This window comes from Castor canadensis, chromosome 3, assembly GCF_047511655.1.
Source record: "Castor canadensis chromosome 3, mCasCan1.hap1v2, whole genome shotgun sequence".
In the NCBI taxonomy this organism is placed as follows: domain Eukaryota; kingdom Metazoa; phylum Chordata; class Mammalia; order Rodentia; family Castoridae; genus Castor; species Castor canadensis.
Window position 1 is genome coordinate 29,685,654 of NC_133388.1, and position 18,396 is coordinate 29,704,049.

General features: G+C 37.2%; 1 protein-coding gene across 1 annotated transcript in view; it reads left to right on the forward strand.

Annotated features, from left to right (window-relative positions):
- Positions 1-489: 489 nt before the first annotated feature.
- Positions 490-18,396, forward strand: part of Snw1 (SNW domain containing 1) — a 28,691-nt gene continuing 10,784 nt past the window's right edge. The window contains exons 1-8 of the mRNA XM_020162197.2: positions 490-607; positions 2,732-2,885; positions 6,424-6,585; positions 13,962-14,057; positions 14,148-14,254; positions 15,049-15,153; positions 15,840-15,909; positions 16,538-16,603. Of these exons, the coding sequence (XP_020017786.2) occupies positions 594-607; positions 2,732-2,885; positions 6,424-6,585; positions 13,962-14,057; positions 14,148-14,254; positions 15,049-15,153; positions 15,840-15,909; positions 16,538-16,603 (774 nt within the window). The 5' untranslated portion in view covers positions 490-593. The remainder of the gene's footprint in view (positions 608-2,731; positions 2,886-6,423; positions 6,586-13,961; positions 14,058-14,147; positions 14,255-15,048; positions 15,154-15,839; positions 15,910-16,537; positions 16,604-18,396) is intronic.

An 18,396-nucleotide genomic window follows, 5' to 3' on the forward strand; every position in this document is an offset into this window, starting at 1 on the left:
CAAATCCCGATCTCCTGATCTCTGCCTCCTGAGTAGCTAGGATGACAGAAATGGCCACCTGCGCCCGACAGAACTAATATATTTATATAGCACTTTGGAGTTGAGTACATAATCTCACTTAAGTCTCACACAATTATATATAACATACAATTACATGTGGTTTATATATAATTGTACATATGCGTACATAAAACTCACCTATCTTATGATTTCCTATCATTTAAGAAACCTTGTCACCCTTTCACTTAACGTTGCTGTCCCCCAGGGCTTTTGTATTTGGGACCGAGTGAAGAGTAAAATAAAGCGGCTTAAAAGGCATCTCCCTCCGACTTCGGTATTTTGCCTAGGGAACGCTCTGTCAAGTCATAGAGTATGCGTAATCCGTTGACTTTAAAGGATTGTCTCGAGATAACTGCTTGGTTTGGTCAGAACAGAACGAAACGGAAGTGTAGCCTGTTCAAAGAACTACAAATCCCAGAAGGCCTTTCGGCCAAAGCCGCCTGCGCACTGCGTGCCCTGTCCTTTCCGCTCCTGGTCGCCGTGAAAGACCCGCCCCGTGGCGCTGTCGCTCGCGCTAGAAGAAGCGGAAGAAGATGGCGCTCACCAGGTGGGTTGTTGATTCGGGTCCTCTATACGGAACGGTCTGTAGGTACCCATCTTTTTCTTTTCTCTGACGGCACTCTGCGGACAGCGATCTGGGCTAGGGCCCAGAGCATCGTGGGCCGCGACTATGGCTAAACTCTCTGGCCGGCCGCCGCGGCGACTAGGCCGCTCCGAAGCCGGGGTCTTTCCTGAAGAGCTTCCCTGGTTGAGTTCGCCCCCTTGCCGGCGCCGAGAGCCGCGGCGTGGTCCCGCGCGGACGAGTCTCACGTGTCTTTGGCTTAAAGCTTGGTTGGAGAGTTGCTCCCGCAGGCCCGCGGCTCAGGGCACGCGATCGGGCTTATTTGGCCGCGCTGAACCGAGCGCGCGGGAGGCGACTGCGCGGCTTTCTGGCGGGCTGTCCACGGTAGTCTTTCCTTTCTCCTGCCATTCTGTTTCTCGAAAATAAAAAAAAAAAAAATAAAGATCCTGGAACTGAACAAGGAATTAAGTTGGCCGCAGTAGTGGCAGCTGTTTACTAACACACACTGCTGTTCAGCAGTTTACTTTGGCGCTTAGAATTTCTTCGGTAGATAGAACCACCTCGGATTTTTGTGTTCCCGGTTGCCTTGGTTACGGTATGTAAAGCGTTCCTCGCCTTTAAGAAAAAGATGCTAAGTGAGTGAGTCCGAGAAGTTACGTAACTCCTAACCCGCAACCTAACTTCTCCATCTAAGTAGAAAAACTTTCCATGAGAACTCAACAGGAAAGTCTGGTATTAAAGAAGGTGTAAAAGAAAGAAATTATCGTAGGATATCAACTGGAGCCTCCTTACCACACTTCATTGTCCTCGCGTATTTTTGTGGTTGGTAACTGTATGAATCCTAAAAATGTTTTAGTCTACAGGAAATGACTGTTCACTGCCTTCCTCTGCCCAAAGGACTGTGTATACAGAAGGAAATCTGTTTTTGGCCTCAGGGAAAGTGGGACAGTGGATGTACAGATATAACAAAGAACAGGACAGAATGAGTGTTTTATTACTAGAATTGGTGCCGAAAGTATTTAAATGAGCTGTATAGACTGAAGAATTTTCTTTAGTAAATGTTGAGTGTCTTCCAGGTACTGGGCACTGTGATACAGATTAGTAGGGTAATGAAGGAAGAGGTGGAATTTGAAATGGATACACCAGAACAATGCCAGAGATATGGTGGGTACTGTTAGCATTATAATGGCATAATGCAATTTTAAATGGCCAGTCTTGAGGACTATGGAGTTTTTATTTGTATCATTTGTAATATCCTCCATAAAAACCAGTAAATGTAAACAAATGGGTTTTGATGTTTGGTTAGTTGATTTTTTTTCTTTTCTTTTGTGAGTTGGCCTAGCAAATGAATCCAACCCAAAAAGAGAATGCAGGGGACCCCAGTTTTTAGCCATTGGGTCAGAAGTACGGTGGTCCAGACTTACAGTTGGCATCTGGAGTAGAGACATTCTTGAGGGACTGAGCCCTTAGCCCGTGGGAACTGACACTGTCTTCAGTTAGATAGGGTCAGAACTGAGTTGAATTGGAACACACCTAACTGGTGGGTGCTGGAGAATGCCCCATACATTGGTGTTTGTTATGTATGTGTTGATTGTTCAGTGAGATGGCAGGAGAAACTTTTTCCTGTATCTTTACTCTCCCTAGCTTCATGAGCTTACATTCCAGTAGGACAGACAGACTGTATACAAGTAAAATCAATAATGGTGATAAGTGCTAAGGATAAGATTATGAGTTAGAGAGTGCCTCAAAAGTTTGGGGTGCAAGGTAGTCAGAAAACTCTAGGGAATGATAATTGGGCAGACGAGTGCTATGGTGCAAACTGCTAAGCGATCTGGGGAAGAGCCTTCTATAGGAAAAATTATTCTTAGTAAGTAAATAGAACATTTTATAACAAAAGGAATAGCAAATGTAATGATCTTGAGATAGCTTGTTTATGTAAAGGCAGGAATGCTATAGTGATGCAAAGATGGTAATTCAAGAGTTATTAAAAATCAATGACAAATCTGTTTTTGGTTGCTCAGAGGAAAATCATCTGATAGTCAAATTGCAATAACCAAATGTAAGGTCTTTTTGTTTTTGTTTCTTAATTCTGACTTTTATTTTCTATAGCTTTTTACCTGCACCTACTCAGCTATCTCAGGACCAACTTGAAGCTGAAGAAAAGGCAAGATCTCAAAGATCACGGCAGACCTCACTGGTATCCTCTAGAAGAGAACCTCCCCCATACGGGTACCGGAAAGGCTGGATACCTCGCTTGTTAGAGGTAAATATAGATATTCTGTTTGAATTTATTAAATTGTACTGAAATTTATTATAATCCACTTGTAAAATAAATTTAAACCCTAGAGTCCCCTGATTATTAATGTTAGCGTGATAAAAATTTTGGTTGTGAGCATGTCTATCAAGTGTGAGGCCCTGATTTCAAACCCCAGTGCTGTCCAAAAAAAGAAAAAAAATCATATACATGGGCAATTAACAACCCCAAAATGAAACTAAGACAATAATTCCATTTAGCCGGGCACCAGTGGCTGTAGTCCTAGCAACTCGGGAAGCAGAGATGAGGCGAATAGTTTGCAAGACTCTATCTCGGAAAAAACCCATCACAAAAAAGTGCTGGTGGAGTGACTCAAGGTGTAGGCCCTGAGTTCAAACCCCAGTTTAGCAAAAAACTTAGAGCTGCTGAGCTTTGAAGACATACACTTTCCTTGGAAGATTTATCTGTGATTGCTAGAGAACTGAACCATTTTGGCTTTTACACCAAATTATTAAATGTGTACAAAAGGAACAAACATACTCTTTATAAATCTAGGAATTATAGTACATAAACAACAATGGGAAAGTAAGAGAAAAAAGGAATGATCAAAGTGGTTTTTATATCTGTAATTTGAGAATATTAATTGTACATGATAAACAGATTAGTTAAATTTTTAGGAAATGTGAGAGACAAAATTTGATGGATGATTGAAGGAAATAGGAGAGAAGGAGCAATCTGAAATGACGCTTGCTAGCACCTTTTCTTCTCATTACCCAGGATCCTGTACATCAGTTTAGTGCATGTGTCTTTCCCTGATTCCAAGGAAACTTCCCATGTTTGGCCATCTTATGTAGGGAGAAAGCAAACATTTGAGACTATTTATTTGGCTTGCACAGAACCTCCACCTCCTCTACTTTCATGAAGCCTTTTTCTTCTCCTTTTCCCAATATTCATTCTGAATCCTACAAATTTTCCTTCATGCCCCAAGGAATGTTTGTGTCCTAGTGAAAATCTGAAGAGTCTACATGATTCATTTTTGTTGTATCACTTTCTTGTATTTCTTATATTCTATCCTTATGTGATTATGACTTTTACTTCACAAATGAAAAGGCTCTTGCTTTTTTGTCATCTACCTCCAAGTGGTAATTATAATGTTCTTTGAATTGAAACTTGTTGCTTAGAATCCTATGAGAAACCACCTATATTCTGTTTCTCCCATGTTTTTGGTTTTTTTGTTTGTTTTTGCACTACTGGGGCTTGAACTCTAGGCCTACACCTTGAGCCACTCTACCAACCCTTTTTTTGTGTGTGTAATGGATTTCTCGAACCATTTGCCTGGGCTGGCTTCAAACCTCGATCCTCCTGGTCCCTGCCTGCCTCCTGAGTGGCTATGGCACCTGATTGTTTCTCCCATGTTTGTCATTCCCCTTGTCTACCAGACTTTGCAGAACCTAGAAAATGAACACTCAACTACATTATATCTGTGCTAACATATTATCTATTTTTTTTCTCATCTGTCCTCCATACTCTAAATTCTAGTGTGTAAAGGCCAGTCTTACTATCATTATTAAGGGATTTTTATTGCTTATGTTCTCTCTGGTAGTGTAAGTTGTGAGAAACAATGAGATAAAAGATCAAGGAGGTTGGAATGCCCTCTATCAGTAGCAAAAAGGTAGTCATTGGCATTATATAATATAATTGAGGACTTTAGTGTCTTTTGAGAGGTTATAGATACCTTTTTTTTTTTTTGGCCTCAATAGATTATAGAATGGAAGTAGTGGCTTCATTTTACATACAATGAAGTCTCATGCTTGCATTTCAGCTTGTTGACATTCAGTGGCTGTTAGCTTTTTAAAATCTTCATTATCAAAGGTTTCATATATCCTGGTAGAACAGAACAGTTTATTTGAAAATCAAACTAAAGTGGCCAGCTAATCTGGAAATTCCATGGATGCTTTGAGGGGAGTAAATGTTCTGTGGAAGAAGGCATTTTGTTCTAGTTTCCAGAGTAAAAGCTGTGATTTTCTGGCAAGCTTAATGACCACATAATGCTATAGCTACAGTTCTGAAGTGCTTATTTTACTTGAAGAACTTTAGCAAATCTGAGCATGTGTCAAATTGATGTTCTGGATACAGGAAGCACTTTTCTTAGGAATGCTTTAACTTTCTGCTTAATTAATAAGAATATATCTTTCTGTTTTATTCTGTTGGTCTTTAAAATTTTCAAATTTTTCCTTAGTATATAAGCATGTTGTAACTAGGAACTCTAGATCTAATGAAATATTGTGTAAAGAAGTCTTGTAAAAGTAGATTTTTTTAAATAATTTTTTCCATCAACTCCCCCCTGATTTTAATATTTTTCCTGTCATTCTTAGTACAGGTTGAGTATCCCTTATCTGAAATGATTAGGACCAGAAATATTTCAGAGTTTGGAGTTCTTTGGATTTTGGAATATTTGCAAAAACCTTACCAATTGAGCATCCCTAATCCAAAAATGAGAAATGCAAAAATGTAAAATTTTTTGGGCATCATGTTGGTGCTCAAAAAGTTTTAGATTTTGAATTTTCACATTAGGGATGCTCAGCTTCTACTGACTTGGCGCATATTTTGTTTGTTTTGAACTAGAGAGGTATTTCAGAGTGTAGGAAAAACAAAGCTTTTGGACTCGAGATCTGGGTTAAAGTCCCAGATCTTGTGAGGCCTTGGGAAATCAGTGTCTTAAAGTATATGTGAAATTCCCAATTTCAGATTGGGAATATAGGTTAGTACTTGGCTAGTATCCTAGCATGCACGTGGCCATGGGTTCCATCCCCAGCATCAAAGAAAGAACAAACAAATGAGGTAATTCATTTCTAGGTCCTTTCTATTTATTTATTTGCTTTTCAGATAGTAGTGAATAAATGATCATCACATTAATAAAATCTAAACTTTTCTTTGCATCTCTACCCCGAAATGTAGCTCGTGTGTGTGTGTGTGTGTGTGTGTGTGTGTGTGTGCGTGCGTGTGTGTACTAAAAGTCTGCTTTGTCCTAAACATTTTGTTTCTTCCTGCCACATACATAAAAATTCAGATTCTCTGCTATGGCCTAGAAGGCCCTGCATAATTTGGTGTTAATCTACACACAACCTATGTGTCATCTCCTGTGTTCTCAATAAGTGATTAACCCCACTGGATTAATAAGTTTATTCTTGCAGCCAAGACCTTCACACTTGCTGTTTGCTCTTCCTAGAAAATACTTACCTCATATCTTCTCATGATTGCTTTCTCATCACTGAGGCTTGAGATCACATGCTACTTTTTCACAAAGGCTGTCCCAACCACCCTATTGAAAGTACTATTTCTTCCCAGCACCAGTATTACCTTTATGGCACTAGCTATGAATGAAAGAGTGTATCTTTACCCACTAGAATGTAAAGTCCACAAGATCAGGGACCTTTGTTTTGTTCAATAGCATCTAGCATACTAAGGACTTAGTAATGATTTGTTGAACAAATATATCTTGAATCTCTAGTTGCTATTAAATATTCATTTTACTTTTAATGTGCAGGATTTTGGAGATGGAGGTGCTTTTCCAGAGATCCATGTGGCCCAATATCCACTGGATATGGGACGAAAGAAAAAAATGTCAAATGCACTGGCCATTCAGGTAGATCCTGAAGGAAAAATTAAATATGATGCAATTGCTCGACAAGGACAATCAAAAGACAAGGTAATCTCTTTTTGATTTTTTTTTCCTCATTGGTTAATATTTTATAATTTTCTGTGTGTGTGTGTGTATGTGAGGAAATAATAAAGCTCTTTCCATTTGGGTTATGTTAAAGGCAATGAGCTGGGGGTATTGGTTCACACCTGTAATCTCAGCACTTGAGAGGCTAAAGTAGGAGAATCAGGAGTTTGAAGATGGCATGAACTACATAGTGAGACCCTGTCTCAAAAAAAAAGTAGCAGTGATGCTCAGGATATAACTGAATGGTAGAAGACCTGCTTAATGACCACAGCGTCCTGAATTTGATCCCCAGCAACCCCCCAAAAATTAAAAATATCTGTGAAATATACTTAGGTTAACCTCAGTATCCAACAATGATTTGGTCCTTTGAAATTCTCCACAAATTGGTGGCTGCTTTTATACTTACAGTTTTTGCTTATTTGTTTTACATTTCAAAAGTAATATTCTAAAAGTGCTAACAAAGTATTTGGGTGGAACTGGAGTTTGAATTCAGAAAGCAGGTACTCTACAGCTTGAGCCACAACTCCAGTCCATTTTGCTCTGGTTATTTTGGGAATGGGGTCTCTCAAATGATTTGCCCAGGCTAGCCTCAAACCATGATCCTCCCAATCTCAGCCTCCTAAGTAACTAGGATTAGAGGGATGAGCCACCTGTACCCATTTTGTCTGTAGTCTGTTCTAATTCTCTCCTTATACTTACATAGATACTTCTTTAATTTAATTTTTCTGTGTGGTGCTAGCGATCCAACCTTTTATACATGCTAAGCTCACACACTACATCAGAGCTACTTCCACAGTCCTTAGTTTAATAACTGATTTGGATATAAAAAATTACGTAAACTTCTTTTGCCCTAAATTAAGTATAAAACTAGCATTACATCCAGATTTAGTACGGTTCTACTTACAAACTAATCCAATGACCAAAAATAAAATTTACTTAAAATAATCTCATCACAGAGCAGTTATACTCAGAGCAAAGGAACTATTTTTAAGAAGACCTAGTTTCAGTTTGTTTTTTTTTTCTATCCCCTTGTAAGTAAATACTTGAGATAGAAGTAAAAGATTGTCTTTAGAATTGATGATGCTAGGAAAAATACTTGGAAATCTTCAGCATCCTTCTGTTGCCTCACTCTCCCAGACTTTTTCATTTTACCATCTGAAATAGCACTGACAACCCATCCTTTGCAGCTACATCATGGCTGCAGAGCTTTTAGAAGAATGTAATCATTCAAATTTGTATCTCCCATTTCAGCTCTGCTCCTTCATTCTCCTGCCAAGCCATACTCAATGCACTTCTCCATCCTGTCTGATTGTGAACAGGTGATTCTCTCATCTATTTTAGTATAAAGATGGAAGAAAAGTGTTAACTCTCTTTATCCCACACTTGTCTTTTTCCTTTTGTTTCTATGAAAAAATCCTTTCTAGCTGAGCCTCATCTCTAATACATGTTCTGGTTCACATACCCTTGCCTTTTCCTGTGTAACCTCACCTTTTAGTTATTCTTCTCAACTTGTGTGAATGTACTTGTTTTTTTATCTTTTGAAAGAAAAACTTCCCTGGCTCTCCTCAAAGCTCTCTTTAACTACCACCTAATTTTCTTTGCTTTCCTCAGGCTTCTTGCAAGAACTGATTTTTTTGCTCTCTGTTTTCACTCTTCGGCTTCAGCTCACTACTTACCTGAACCAGTTTGCTGAGGTGGCTCTTTGGCAAAGGGCTTTCACACTTTTTTCCCACATCACATTCTCTTTAATGTATTTCCATGACTTCAGTTGCCACTCATAGGCTGATGACTATTGAATCTGTTTTTAGCCCAATTTTCTTTGCTTCAGTCTCGTCTCTTATATCTTACTATGTGTAAGATAGGTATCAAGATTTCTCTAAAATTTAATCAAATCAAAACCTGAATGCATAATTTGACACTTAATTTACCTGCTATATTCTTTAACATAGTGAAAGGAGGTGATATCTTCATAATTGCCTATGCTAAAAGCTTGGGAGTTAAGTTTTCCCATATTTATTGATTTTTTTTTTTAATTATGCAAGTAGAGCCAGGCCTGGTGTTGCACACCCATAATCTCAGCACTCAAAGGTTGAGACAACAAGAAGAATGTGAGTTCTAGGCCAGTCTGGGCTATATACACATAGCAAGACCCTGTCTTTTTTTTTTTTTTTTTTTTTTTTTTTTTTTGCGGTACTGGGGTTTAAACTCAGAGTGTACACCTTGAGCCACTCCACCAGTCCTATTTTTGTGATGATCTTTTTTCAAGATAGGGTCTCCTGAACTGTTTGCCTGGGCTGCCTTCAAACCATGATCCTCCTAATCTCTCCCTCCTGAGTAGCTGAGCCACCTGTGCCTGGCAAGACCCTGTCTTTAAAAAAAAAAGAAATTATAGGGCTGGAGGAGTAGCTCAAGTGGTAGAGTGCCTGCTTAGCAAGTGTGAGGCCCTGAGTTCAAACCCCAGTACCTCCAAAAAAAAAAAAAAATTACACAATTTGCAGTGCAAGATAACAGTTGTGTATAAGTATACACAACCCTGCCTGTTTTTCTCTTATTTCACTTGCCAGAGGTAACTACCGACTACCATTACTACAATATGTATATCTTTACAGACTTTTATTGTGGATTTGAATATTTATGCATATTTTCCATATATGCATCCACTTACAGACTTTTTTTTTTTTGCATGAATGGGATTTTAATACTCATAGCTTCCTTTAACTTTTTTTTATTTAATGTTTTGAAATTTTTCATTAGTCCATGTAGGTTTACTTATGTTTTGAAAAAAATCTATGTAGAATTCTTTGGTAATTTTTTTGAATATTGGTAATTTTCAGTTTTTTTAATATTTTCAAACAGTACTTTATTCAATATTCACATGCAGACATCTTTTTTGCATCCATATACAAACATTAATTATGTAAAATAAATTCTTAGATGTGGGTTTACTAAGTCAAAGGATATTGAAATTCCAAATGTGACACATTCCACCAGTATGTTCTCCCTTTTGCTGAGTGGTCACTAATTTTGTTTCCCTCAGACTTTCCATCTATTTAGAAACCTAGCTAGATTGGGTAATCCCGGTATTTATCACAGCAGTGGTCTTATCATTTGATATAAGCTCTTTGATGGCAGGAAGTATATCTTTTTATATTCCTCTTTGGTGGTAATGGGGTTTGAACTCAATTTACCAATGTTTATTGGGCAAATGATAGCAGTTTTCATTGTTTAACCAAAAAACATTTCTTCTGAAGTCAGTGAGGCTGGGGTTGAGGCTCGGTGGTAGAGCACTTACCCAGCATGTGTAAGACTGGGTTCAATCTGCAGGACCAAAAAGAAAACAGCAACAAGGGCTCAGGTGTGGCTCAAGCCAGTAGAATGCCTGCCAAGCAAGCACAAAGCCCCGAGTTTAAACTCTAGTACTGCCAAAAAGAGAGAGAGAGAAAGAAAACAACAAAAAAAACTTCTCTGAAGCCAGAGAGGAAGTATAATCTACTCCTGCGAAAGAAAAATACAGTCCCTGTAGATGCAGGTCATAATACTGGAAATTTACTTTGTGTCACTGAAGCTTTTACTTGACTCCAGCTGCCTTTGTTTGGTGCATCTCTCCTTTGGAAATAATCATTCCTTTTTACTGTTATGTGCTAGCTTTCTGTTCCTATTGGTTAAGAATAAAAGCATCATTTTAAGGCAGTAATTTGGCATTGTCAGATTGTGTATTTTGAATGAAATAGAGCTTTAGTTATTTGTATTACATTTAAAGTCTGGAAACCAAGAATTTGTTTGATTTGTGGGTAATGTCTGAAAGGTTTTTTGTTGTTCTGTTTTCTTTTATCTAGCAACCATCAATATTGATAATTACTTTATATTAAAGATAGAGTAGGTTAAGTTGGGCATGGTGGTGGCCTGTAACCCTAGCTACTTGGAAGGTGGAGATTGGAGGGAGGCCAGCCCAAGCAAAAAGTTCAAGAGACTTCATCTTAACCAATAAAAAGCTGGGCACCATGACAAGGCAAGAAGCATAAATAGGAAGATCTATCCAGGCTGGTGGGGCATAAACATGACACCCTGTTAGAATAATAATGAAAGCCAAAAGGGCTGAGAGCATGGCTCAAGTGGTAGAGTGCCTGCCTAGCAAGTGAAAGGCCTTCAGTTTAAGCCCCAGTACTGCCAAAAAACAAGCAGAGAGAGAGTAGACTATTAAAACTGAACCTTTATTTTTGGATTTCAGTAATTGATATAAGTTCTTTAAAGCATTGTTCCTTTATACAGTAAAAGCCTACATCTTTGTCTATAATGCAGCCACTAGTACTGAACCCAAAACTGGTAGTTTTGAGAAGTTTTGTTCTCAGGTTCCTCACAACTTTTACTAAAAGTGAATGGATTAATGCATGAAGTTTTAGAATGGATTTAATAATTCACCTAGAATTGTGTACTGTTGACATTTTGAGGGTCACACTTCTTGACTGTTCATTATACATGATTAACATAACTGACACAACCTATTAAATGCTAGTAGTGTCCCACTCTACTTCCATGTTCTTAACCACAAACACCCGGTACATTTATAAAGGCAGTGTTTTCTCTTTATCTGTTGGCGAGTATGTTGACAGGCTTATCCTTTCAGTCAGTCCAGTTCTTTGCCAGTTTTCGTAATAAGAAATCATCTTTTTTGCAGATAAGTTACTGCTTTATCTCAATAACAGTACTTATTTATTCTTCTACCTTTAAGAATATATTATAGTTTTCAGATAACTCTCCCCAGCCCCATTACCTCCTGGGATATGCTGAGTTTCTTCAGCACATGTTGTTCTCAGGCTATAAAAATTTTGGGTTTTATAGTTAATTACCACAGAGGAATCATGTTCTTCAAATGTCCTTCATCTGCCTTGTAAAAAGCTAGACTCTTATCAGTGCTCATTTAAAGGGTTATTAACTTTGGAATATCCAAATAAGAAACAGCAAATGGCTCTTGTATGCTAAATTAGTATTGAGATTTTATGTTGAACATATATGACTACCAGGGAGCTATTTACTTAGAATCTCTTCCTATAATGACTGCTGTATAAAAGTGATTAACTCCTCATAATTTCAGTATTATCTTCTATAGTGTTATATCATTTTTGGTTTGGTTTTCCATCCTGAAAAGAAATAAGACTTGAGGTCAGTTAGTTACTAACGAACTATGTGATCTTAATGTGCTGAGTCTTACTCTTTTCTTAGAGTAAGCTTTAGGGTTCCTTCCAAATGAACACTCAAAGAATGATAACACTAATAGCTCACATTTCAGTAGAATAACTTTTACTAAGTCTATACTTCCTTACCTAGTCCCTCTTGTCATTCCTAAGAACAACAAGCTTTAGATTTCAGTTTGTCACTACGAGGCAGGGTTTTGTTTGTTTGTTTGTTTGTTTCTGGGAAACCAGTAGCTTTTATAGAAAGTTATTATCCAGGCCTAGAGGCATACACCTGTAGTCCTAGCTCCTCAGAGGCCGAAGGAGACACCCATGTGACTAAGAGTTCAGAGCCAGCCTGGACATCATAACAAGACCTTTTTTTGTTTTTAAAGAAAGTTCTGTGGAACCTAAAATGCAAATACCTTTAGCACATAATAGAACATCTCTAAAATTCATGTACTCATTTATACAAAAAATACTGACTGAATACGTCCTGCGTCATAGGCACTGGAAATACTTTAATGAATATTCTCATCAGTAGTATGGGTATAATCGTTGTGCATACCTCATAAGGTCGATTTAATGGTTAAGTTAGTTTATACATACATAGGGATATATAGTAAACAAGTAAAATAGCTAGGTGCCAGTGGCTCATGCCTGTAATCCTAGCTATTTGGGAGGCTCAGATCAGGAGGATCATTTGCAAGACTCCATCTCAAAATAACCAGAGCAAAATGGACTAGAGGTGTAGCTCAAACAATAGAGCACCTTCTTTGCAAGTGCCTGCTTTGTAAATGAAAAGCCCTAAGTTTCAAACCCTATCCCACCAAAAATCCAAACCAAGTAAAATAGATAATTTCATATTGTGGATAGTACTTTGAAGACAGTAAACAGTGCTGTGATACAGAATGATTTGGGTAAGGAGAAGCTGCTCTTTTAGGGAGGTAGCCAGGTCCTTTGATCTGAGGCATAGATTCAGAACTTTCTTGAAGAACTGGGAAAAGCACTCTATAAAGAAAGGCTCAGAATCAGAAGCACATTATGTTCAAGGAGCAGAAAATCTTATGTGACTGAAGCAAGAATGAGGGAGTGAGTAAGAAGGGGAGAGTGCAGATGTAGGCAAAGCCAGGTCACTTGAGGTAAGCTAAAAAGTGTCTTTTGCTCCCTTGTTTGGAGCAGGAAATTGGGAATAACATGCATTTCCTTTAAATTGTTTCAAGGAATGTCATGTGGTGGAATGCAGTCATGGATAGAAGACTTCAGCTTGTAGCAGTTAACAGTTATCTTTAGAAAATTTTGAAGATCACAAGTGCCAGGAAGTTTTTCTTTCATATTTGTAAATTGTCCTTTCTTTGTATGTGTGCCAAAAAGTTTCTAACTAAAGCATTAAAGTCTAGAATGCTTACTATTTTTAAATTTCTAGTGTTTCTTTTTTTGTTTGAAATCTGCCTAAGTTTTAAGTATAGATGGACATGAAAGTAAGCAATATTCTATTTTTCAGGAGTCTATCACATAAGTGTCAGCCTACAAGAAACTATTTTGGGCCTACTAGAACTCATAGCAGTCCTAAATTTGGATATAGAGTTAAGTTATGTATATAGGGTGTATTTTGTTTTTTTTTTTTCTCTTTCATTTTTGTCTTCTCATGGAAAAAAATGTTCCAGGTTTTTTTCACTTTGGCACATGTTCATTTTCTTAGCCTGTGAATAGAATTGATTCCAGAAAAAAAAAAAAAACATAAATGGGATGAGGTCAATGAAATTTTCTAGGCCCAATGAATTTGGAAATTATTTGGTAACCTGACTTAAATTTTGATGAGTTTTTAATCCAAGATAATGGTGCTATAGACAATTTATATCATCATCAATTTCAAGTCCTAGTGAGCCTCAAAAATAGAGATTACTGATGCATAATATTTTGTTGGCACAATTTTTTTGGGATACTGACTTGATTAGAATATCTCAAATAACTTAAATGCATGGGAGCAAGAGAAAATTATTAACCTATAGCCAGGGCAGCAATTTGTGTATATATTTTAAGTTTCCTTTGTTTTAAAATCTAAAAGACAAAACTGAGTGTCCTAAGTTTATGAGTGCTGAGAGAACATGTTGACATCTAAAATGACTTAATGAGGTTGCTTCTTTCCATTCTCTGTTTAAGCCTACTTGTGTTTGAACATTTTAGGTCATTTATAGCAAATACACTGACCTGGTTCCAAAGGAGGTTATGAATGCAGATGATCCAGACCTGCAAAGACCCGACGAAGAAGCTATTAAAGAGGTAACTGGGAATTGACATATAATTATTTTAGATGACTTTTTGCATCCTTATTAACTTCCAAACCACTCAGTGTGATGTTTCTTATTTCAGATAACAGAAAAGACAAGGGTAGCCTTAGAGAAGTCTGTTTCACAGAAGGTTGCTGCAGCCATGCCAGTTCGAGCAGCTGATAAACTGGCTCCTGCTCAATATATCCGGTATGAGCCATACCTGGAACTGAAAGATTCATTTCACATTTGATTTGAGTTCAGGGATCTCTGGTATTCTTTCACCATCCTTTGTAGTCACAATTGTAAATGCATTGTCTTGAATAATGACTTTTAATGCCTGTTGACTGTCTTTGTAGACAATTGAAAGCAAAATTAAGATAGCTATCTTTAAGATGTTACCTATTGTGCTATTTTCAACATATTTTTTGGTTTTAGAAATTAATGGTCACCTGTGGTATATGATCCAAACCATAATTTATAATTTTCCAATTATATATATTAGGCATTCTTATAATATTTATAAATTTTGAGGGGCTTCATTCTACTAAATCTTCCTGTGGGGGTGTTTTACACATAGATATTAAGGGAAAACTCATAACTGATAGGGGTCCTGCCATTATTCTTTCTCTGTTTTACAATCTGTGATTAATCAAAACTGTTAACTATGAATGGCCTGCTAGGATTATTTTAGATGTTTTTTCCTTAACCACAGACTTACAAAGTAAAAACTATATTCTAGACCTCTCGAAAACTGGACAGTTGCACCTTCCAGGTTGGAAAATGGATGAGGGTGGATTATTTGCAGACTGCCTACTCTAATTTACATTTTGCTTGTAACTCATAATTTCTATTCTCTTTTCTCTGACCTGCCTAAATATTTGTAACTTTCTATTAATACTTTGTGAAAGGAATTGAGAATATAGTCTCCTAGAATTGTAACAGAAGAAAAATACCCACTGAACACTTTAACTAGTTACACATTTATCATCTCCTTTCTTCAGATACACACCATCTCAGCAAGGAGTGGCCTTCAACTCTGGAGCTAAGCAGAGAGTTATTCGGATGGTAGAAATGCAGAAAGATCCAATGGAGCCTCCAAGGTTCAAGTAAGTAGATAGCTTCATGAGAATGAACCGCTGTTCTTAAACAAGATATTAAAGAAGAAAAGTACCCTACATGTCCATCAACAGTTGACTAGATAAACAAGCTTATGCACATCTCAGTACATGGAATATATGATCAATAAAAAGCAATAAACTGTTAGCACAGTACCAAAGATGAATCTCAAAGTAATTATGCCTAATGAAACATAGGCAAAAGTAAGTAAAATAAAGTATGAGTCCATTTATGTAAAGCTCTAGAAAATGTGAACTAATCTATAGTAATAGAAGGTGGGTCAGTGGTTGCCTTTGGGGAAGGAGGTGGAGACAGTGAGGAGAAGGAAGGGATAAGGATAGGAGTGATGGCTATGTTCACTTTCATAGGTGTATATTTGTGTACAAATTTAAATTGTACATTTTATGTATAGCTAATTGTATCTAATGTCAGTTATATCATTAAGTTGCAAGAGTGTTACTCTGTGTAGTGGTGGTAGTGAGGTGGGGTGAGTCATGATGGACAGGGTTAGCCACATTTTATTAGTTGTTGAAAACGTGATGGTATGTTCATTACACAGTCTGTTTCTGTCTGTGTTTGAAACTTTACACAGCAAAAAATGAGGAGAGATCGAGATATAATAACTAAAAGGTAAAAATGCTTATCACTCTCTAAATGTATTTTGATTTATCCTCAGGATTAATAAGAAAATTCCCCGGGGACCACCTTCACCTCCTGCACCTGTCATGCACTCTCCAAGTCGAAAGGTATTCTTTGCTATAATTATATAGTCCAAAATCTTTTTTTTTAATTTATGATTATTAATTTTATAAATAACTTTCTGTGCCTATAGGTACATGTTACACTGATTACAGTTCTCTTTAAATTTATTTTTTTAAGCAAAATGGGAACCCAGTCAAGACTACAAAGTATAGTTTCTAGAGTGCTTATGAGATTATATGTTAAATGTTAGTTGTTTTATCACTGGTAACTCAAACTCTGCTTTTAATAAAATGAAAAAGATCTGTTTCAGATGAGGGATATCATAACTATAGGTAATGAGTACTTTGATTTATTGTATCTCTGATACTCTGGGTGACTTTTTAAAGTATTTTTTGTTACCAAAAAGAAAGTTTTCATCTGAAAGAAGTCACATCACTTTAAATCTGGAAAAATATTAGCCAGTATTTGTGTCAAAAATAATTTCTGGACTCTTTCCCAGTAATATAGTCTGTGATATATATATAGTGCTTCCAAAACAAATGGAATTTTAGAATTTGACAAAGCCTGTCAGTGTATATGGAGAGGTCTTTAATGAAAAAAGGATTATACTTGGGTGTTTAGCTAGAATATAAATCTAAAAATGTCTCTTCTTTCATTCTTTTCTCAACTCAGATGACTGTAAAGGAACAACAGGAATGGAAGATTCCTCCTTGCATTTCTAATTGGAAAAATGCAAAGGTAATTAAGTTGTCATAAAATTAGTCAATTGGTGTTGTAAACTATTGGAAAACATTCTGTAAAGATCTAAAACCTGGGAAGCTTTGTTGAAACCTTAGCTCTCACTTAGCTTAGTGTTTTCAAGAAGAAATGCCAGGAGCTGAGAGTACAGCTCAGTGGTAGAGTACATGTTTACCATGTGTGAGACCTTGGGTTTTAACCTCTGGCACTACCAAAAAAAAATTTATGTGCCTTTTTGTTGTTGTTATTAATAGAAATATTAGTATGTCAGGTATATGTATACTGTGTAAATTCCTTTAGTGTATTGTACCTATCAGAAGCACAAAGAAAAAAATAAATAGAACAAAGAACCATATTAATTCAAGATGGTATTCTCTACAGAACTCAAATTTATATTTAAAAATTATTTCTGCAAGAAATTAAGCCAGTCTAAATGATCATGAGAATACAACAGTAAATGTTTAGATTTTTTAGTGCTTAATTTTCTTTTTTTTTTTTGGTGATACTGAGGTTTGAACTCAGGGCCTGACACTTGCTAGGCAGATGCTCTACCATTTGAGCCACTCCTCCACCAGCACGTAGCAGATTTAAGCTATTGAAACACTACGTCACCCGGCATAGTTATGCATGCCTGTATTCTCAGCACTTGGGAGACCAAGGTGGGACGATTACACATTCTAGGCCTAGCCTGGGCTATGCAAGACCATGTCTCAAAAAAACCCTAAAAATAGAAAAAATAAATCCTGCATATCTCTGTTAATTACCAGAGCTCCTAGGAATCATTAAGAATCTGTCAAACTTTGAATAAATTTCCTAATCACTATGTCCTGTATTCCCCAAAGCATATTTATTTCATGATTGTTTTGATGGGCGAAGAGGCCTGTTTTAAATTGCTCCTTGCAGTTTGTACTCATCCTACCAAAAAAGGCTGTTGGCTGGTTTGCTGGTTTGGTCTGATTTGTTTTGATAAATATTTTTAACTATATATAACTATGAGGTATCTTTTTTTTTTTTTTTTTTTTCTTTCCCTGAGGTACTAAGGTTTTGAACTTAGGGCTTTATGCTTGTGAGATAGGTTCTCTACCACTTGAGCCAAGCCTCTAGTCATTTTTGCTTTGGTTATTTTGGAGATGAGGTCTTGCTTTTTCCCAAGCCAGCCTGGAGCTCAATCCTATTTTAAGTGTCCCACTGTTGCCAGGATGACAGACAAGCATCACCACACCCAGCTGTTTTCTCTTGAGATGGGGTCTTACCTAGCTGGCCTGGAACCACCATCTTCCTCCTGATCTCAGCCACCCACATAGCTTGGGATGACAGGTGTGCGCTACTACACCCAGATATGGTTGAGATGGGGTCTCACTAACTTGGTAACTAACTTGGGCTGCCCTTGAACTGCAGTCCTCCTGATCTCAGTCTCCCGAGTAGCTAGCACTACTAGGTGGCTCATGCCACCAGCACCTGGTTCCCATGCAATATCTTGAGGTGATTTTGTAACACTTCATTGTTTTTTTGTTTGGGGGTCTTGTTTTGTTTTGTTTTGTTTTGTTTTGTTTTGTTAACAGGCAGTCAACACCATGCCTGATGCTAAAACTTTTTTTTAATTAGGTGACCATAGACTAGAGATCAACTTTTGGATATTAATCAGATACAGTGAAAATAAAGCTACACCTGAAAGTTTTTAAATGGATGTTCAAGCATATTCCTTGTGTTGTTGAAATGGGATGCACACCTTAAAGACTGTAGGATCTTAATTATCTGGCAAATTATTTTTTTTTTGCCACTTACAAAATTTC